The following is a 5,609-nucleotide window of genomic DNA, read 5'->3' as shown; positions in this document are numbered from 1 at the left end:
AAGGATTTAATCCAGTATTTATTCCACACTCATGATCCTTCTCTGTAATCAGAATACAAGTAATAAGAACAATCTATCAAATAATTTGCCAATAATCTTAAATAATGCAGCATAGCATTACTTTTAATACTTCTCTGTTCTACATTAAGTTTAAAAACTCAAACAGCAATCTTCATTATCAATAAAAAAGTTTTGAATTTTAAAAAAAGGACACTATATCAAGCTGTTTTATAATTTAAGTATTTTCCATTTATAAAAATGCTTTGGAAGCTTGAGGCTTGAATCTAGTTCTCTACTCATCTGCCCCACCCTCTCCCAATTTCATGTTAGTACAGGGTTGCTGCAAGAATGCTGGGCTTTAGACGTTTTTTTCCCTTTAATATAGTACTTTAAAATCTGAGAAATTAAAAAAAGATACATGTCATGTATTTTTTCAATTAAAAAAACTACGTGAATAAATTTTAGGCATACTAACAGTGTCCCTTTGAGGTAGAATGCTAAAAGGACTTTTGATCACATCACAGCCTAATTTAAACCTCTGTATCAGAAACTACTCATAAATTCTCTCTAAAGTTACTGTGGAGAATATTAAGTATAACATATTAACAAGAGTCTTCCAAGATAATATACAGTGGACAAGAATGTTAATCCTACAACTGCTGCCTTCATGTACATCGAAAGCATTTTCCTATAACAAACATCCAAGATCCATTGTCAAAGTCTTTAGCATTCTATTACGAAAAGCACAGCCATGCTAAACTTCAGTACACAAACCATAATCCCACACCTACAAACAAAAATAGAATTAGTGGCAGTTTATTGCCTTATACAAATTTAACCAACATGGCAACCATGCCAAAGAAAGTAAAACATTTTCAGGACATATGTACAGACTGTACATTTCAAAAACTAAACAGTAAAAATGCAAGAACAATCTGTGCATCATGTATCAAACTCAACAATTGGGTGAAAACATCAATGCAATAAATGGGATTACAAAGGCACTTCCCTAAACAAAAGAGGAAATGAAAATGCAGCCTACGGGAGCTTGAAGACTACGCACTACCGCAACAATCTCAACTCGGGAGGGGAAAAAGCAGATTTAATCAAAGATTTATAGGATTCAATGTGATCCACTTTCACAAAGCATGTTCACACAGTCTCGTCTTTGTTTTTTTGTGGTTTTTCTTGGCTCTCTGGTTCTGCGCTTTGGCTCCTTCGCTGATCGTGTTGGTCAGACTGGTCCTTGCTATCACTGTGATCCCGTTTGTGGGCACGTTCTTTGCTGCCGCTACGCTTTCTAGATTTATCTTTGCTGGGGCTCCGCTCTCGTTTTCTTTTTTCAGCACTGTCAGTTCTTCCTTGACTGCCACTCCGACTTCGTTTATTTGACTTCTCCTTGCTTTCGCTCTTGTGCTTACTGGATTTCTCCTTGCTCCTGCTTCTACTCCGTTTCCCTGCATTCCTACTTCTACTCCTACTTCTATGCTTCCTTTCTCTGCTTCTGCTTCTACTGTGTTTTTTCTCTTTTTTGGAATCTTTTTTGTCATCCCTGTGCCGCCTATCATCTTTGTCTTCTTTATGTTTTTTTTCTTCCACCTCGCCCCTACTTCTCCGCTCCTTGGACCGTTCTCTTGATCTCTCTCGCTCCTTTTCTCGGTCATTACCTCTTTCCTTGTCATAGTCACGATCGCGCCTTCTACCCCTCTCATTTTCTTTTTCTCTTTCCCGATCCCTGTCCCTTCTGTCTCCTTTCCTATCACGACTCCGACTGCGACTTCTATGCCTTTCCCTTCTCCTGCTATGCCTGCGATCTAAGCCCCGATCAATACTCCGGGATCTTCGCCTTTCTTTCTCTCTTTCTTTGGCTTCACGCTCTAGACGCTGGCGTTCTTTCTCTCTTTCTAATTCTCGATCAAAACTAGAACACCCATGGCCCTCCCGATGATGGCTTCGACTTCTTGATCTTCTTGGGGACCTCCGTGGGCTTAGTGATCTCCTTGGAGACCTAATATTTAAGAAAGAGGGAGGAGAGAAAAAATCTGAATTAAACATTATAAAAAATTTAATTTACACAAGTGTTATTAATTTAAATCCCTAGCTTACATGAACATATCAAGAATGATTAGCCCTAACCAGTTTGGCTCAGTGGATAGAACGTCAGCTGCGGACTCAAGGGTCCCAGTTTCGATTCCAGTCAAGAGCATGTACCTTGGTTGCTGGCGCATCCCCAGTAGGGGGTGTGCAGGAGGCAGCTGATAAATGGGGTGTGCAGGAGGCAGCTGATAGATGTTTCTCTCTCATCAATGTTTCTAACTCTCTATCCCTCTCCCTTCCTCTCTGTAAAAAATCAATATTATTTTTTTTAAAAAAAGAATGATTAAAGCAAAAAACTTGCTTGTTCACATTTACAGATACATGATTTTGCTGCAGATGGCATTAAAGGCAGAAAATGACCTTTCGGGAGGAAAAGTGACAAACTCATAAAATGAACACTATAAACAAAACTTGCCACTGGTTTCAAGGACCTTGTATAAACCATGTTTTAAAAATAAGCTTAATTCAAGAGTTAATTACCTTGAACGCCTTCGTTCAACATGTCTGTCTATTTCCTCAGCGCCCTCCTTCCCATCTTTCTTGATTTTTCTCGGCCGGGTTTTAATCTGTTGATCGATATTCTTCTGAACGGGAACTGGAATTCTTGGAAACAAGGTAGAAAACCACTCCAGTTTTGTGAGAAAAGACCGCAACATTTCTCCAATGGTCATTACACAGCCTCCGCCAGCCTTCACATCTAGGTCCTACAGAAACACAAAAGATACCCTAACCGTCAAAAAAAATTATTTCAACATGTTCATAAATACTATTAAAAAATTACCATCTTTGGAATCTCAAATACAAAAAAAAAAATCTAACAGGACAATTTCAATGTGTACCCTTCTATTCTGGTAATGAATGATAGAGAAATACTCGGGCTTAGTGTGTGCATGCAGGTACGAACAAAACCTGCAGCCTCCTGGGCATAGAGAGAACGGAGCTCAGTAAGAATATGAAACAGTCCCTTACATTACTTAGCTATGTGGAACAATCAACTTAAATTTGCATTCCACATACCTTCTAAGTATACATTGCTTCTGTGGAAATGTTTGCACACATCATTCCTAGTGCTGTGACCTAGCTACATATGAACTATTCAGACAGTTACTGTCTAAAGACTATCTTTCAACAGCCCTAATATAAAATGAAGCCCTAGTAAAACTGGAAGCAATAGCAAACCAACTGCCATGAAGCAGTGAGGTTTCTAATTTAGTCATGTAGAAAATAAATAAATGAACAAATAATTGGAAACGCATAATCCATGATGACCATTGTCTCTGAAAAGGGTCATTACCGCATGAAGGCCTTCTTGCTATGCCCTCTCACAGCTCAGGACATGTTAGTCAGCTATTGTCAGTCCCAAACCTATAGTGCAAGCACACAAGGAAAGTGAGATTTGTTATCTAAACAGGAAAACAAGAGCTACAGGTAAAACTGCTTGCACTCACACACATTTAAGTGTTCAGATATACAGTATTTCCAAATATAATCGCTGCAGATATCTAAGGAAGAAAACAATAAGTTAGCTTAAATAGAGATCCTCAGATTTGTAAACACAATAAACAGATTACACAGAAGAATTCAGAAACATACCTAATACCAATTATTAAAAGAACACATGCTTTTTAAATATAAAGTGTTTCAGCCTAAAAAAAAATCTCATCTAAAAAGAAAAATAGTTTAAAGATTGTAGTTTATGACCTAACACACACCTTTTGCTTCTTCTGAGATACTGAACCACCCCGTAAACAGGCCCCCAAAAAATGCAGACAAAATTTTGCTATGTTTATATGGGATCATTTTTTAGGTGTGTATATCAACACTAGAAAGATTTCTATTACACCTATCCTTTAATTCAACAAACTCTTTAGCTAACCCGTAATAACAGGACCACTGACTTGTCCTGGCCTATGCTCTCTCTGCTCCCCTCTGCTCAGCTGTAACAGGAAAGTCTGGCAGGACACACAGCAACCTCCCTCTCAGTTTAGGAGGGCTTTCCTGAGTATAGGCTGGATCTTAAAGGCACAAGGACAATTTAAAAAATATATACTTGAAGGAAAAATACCACACGATTTCACTCATTTATGGGTAATAAAGACCATTATAAACTTATGAACAAAAATAGATACAGAGGCAGAGCTGCCTCAAACAGATTGTCAAACTGCAGCGGGAAGGCTGGGGAGGGTTGGGGGGCAGGGAGAGTAAGAGATCAACCAAAGGACTTGTATGCATGCATATAAGCATAACCCATGGACATAAGACACTGGGGGGTAGGGGAGGCCAGGGGATTGTCAAGGGCGGGGGAAAAAGGGACACATATGTAATACCCTTTGTAATACTTTAAGCAATAAAACAATAAAAAAAATAATCTAAAAAATATATACACTAATAATCAAATAAAATAAAAAGGACTCCTAAAACATAAAGCAGTGGTAAGGGTAGATATGTGGACAATAAAGCTCTGTTAAGTCTGCTTTGAGCTCTTAGGCTTCACTATGTAAGCCTATTAATAAAACATTTATGACTTAAATCTGACAAAGTTTCCCAAAGTAACTCTTTTCATATTTAATAAGCTCAGTCTTGTTAAGCGTGAATGGCAAACTAGATTTATAATGAAAACAAAACCTGAAATAATTTTAAAAAAAGGTTACTAGCTTTGTAAGTATGTATAGTATATATAACAGGAGTCAGAAAGCTAGAACTGAAATATTTTGGTCACCTTGAACAAGTCATCTTAAATCTTAACTCTTGGCCTACTTAAGTTTCACCCAGCTTTTCACTTCTGTGCTTCTATGCAAGTGGGAACATTAATATTTGGAAGTTAGAAGGTAAGAACTAAAAAGTTTCAGGGGAGAAAAGCTATGATTAGTATTCTACGAGCATGTCTTATCACTTTAATCTTGAGCATGGTCCACCTTAGAAAATCACTATCGACTATACAAGTCAAGATCAATACCAGAAACAATTAGAAAGAGAAAAGTCTTAATAATTATCAAAGAACATTTAAACTTAAAAATGAATAAAAGTTAAGAAAAATTAACCTAATATATATAAAAAGCCAAATCTTAGTAAAAGGACATTAATTCCTAAAGTATTTGAGATAAATTTAACCACAGAAAATTCTAGAAGGCATTAAACCTCCAATAAATAGAAGATTAAAAACATGAGAGTATAATCAGAAAAAGAAACTATTACCCTTGTTGACATACCTCTTCGTCATCAAGGAAGGACTCAAACCAATCCCATAGATCTGTAGGGGGCTGTGTGTACCTAGAATTACAAAAGATAGATTAGGCTCATGTGAATTAAAATGAGATACTTATGAAAATGTAGATAAATACATGATTACCTTATGTACATAAATCCGAGGGCTCTAATATACGGAGAGTCTGTGTGGGTTATGAGACCCATCACTTGCTTGCGAGTTAACTTCAGAGTAAATAATTTGTATAACAGGCAAAAAGCTGTAGAAACAATTCCTCCTGTTAACACCTCGCGAACCTTTTAGGGAA

The 5,609-nt window shown here is 37.2% G+C and overlaps 1 protein-coding gene across 1 annotated transcript in view; it reads right to left on the bottom strand.

Annotated features, from left to right (window-relative positions):
• Positions 1-5,609, bottom strand: part of PRPF38B (pre-mRNA processing factor 38B) — an 8,825-nt gene continuing 3,216 nt past the window's right edge. The window contains exons 4-7 of the mRNA XM_015563404.1: positions 5,447-5,598; positions 5,307-5,367; positions 2,578-2,801; positions 1-2,008 (exon numbers count right to left, since the gene is read on the bottom strand). Of these exons, the coding sequence (XP_015418890.1) occupies positions 1,153-2,008; positions 2,578-2,801; positions 5,307-5,367; positions 5,447-5,598 (1,293 nt within the window). The 3' untranslated portion in view covers positions 1-1,152. The remainder of the gene's footprint in view (positions 2,009-2,577; positions 2,802-5,306; positions 5,368-5,446; positions 5,599-5,609) is intronic.

This window comes from Myotis davidii, unplaced genomic scaffold (assembly GCF_000327345.1).
Source record: "Myotis davidii unplaced genomic scaffold, ASM32734v1 scaffold217, whole genome shotgun sequence".
Lineage (NCBI taxonomy): Eukaryota > Metazoa > Chordata > Mammalia > Chiroptera > Vespertilionidae > Myotis > Myotis davidii.
This window is presented reverse-complemented; position numbering and strand designations above follow the sequence as displayed.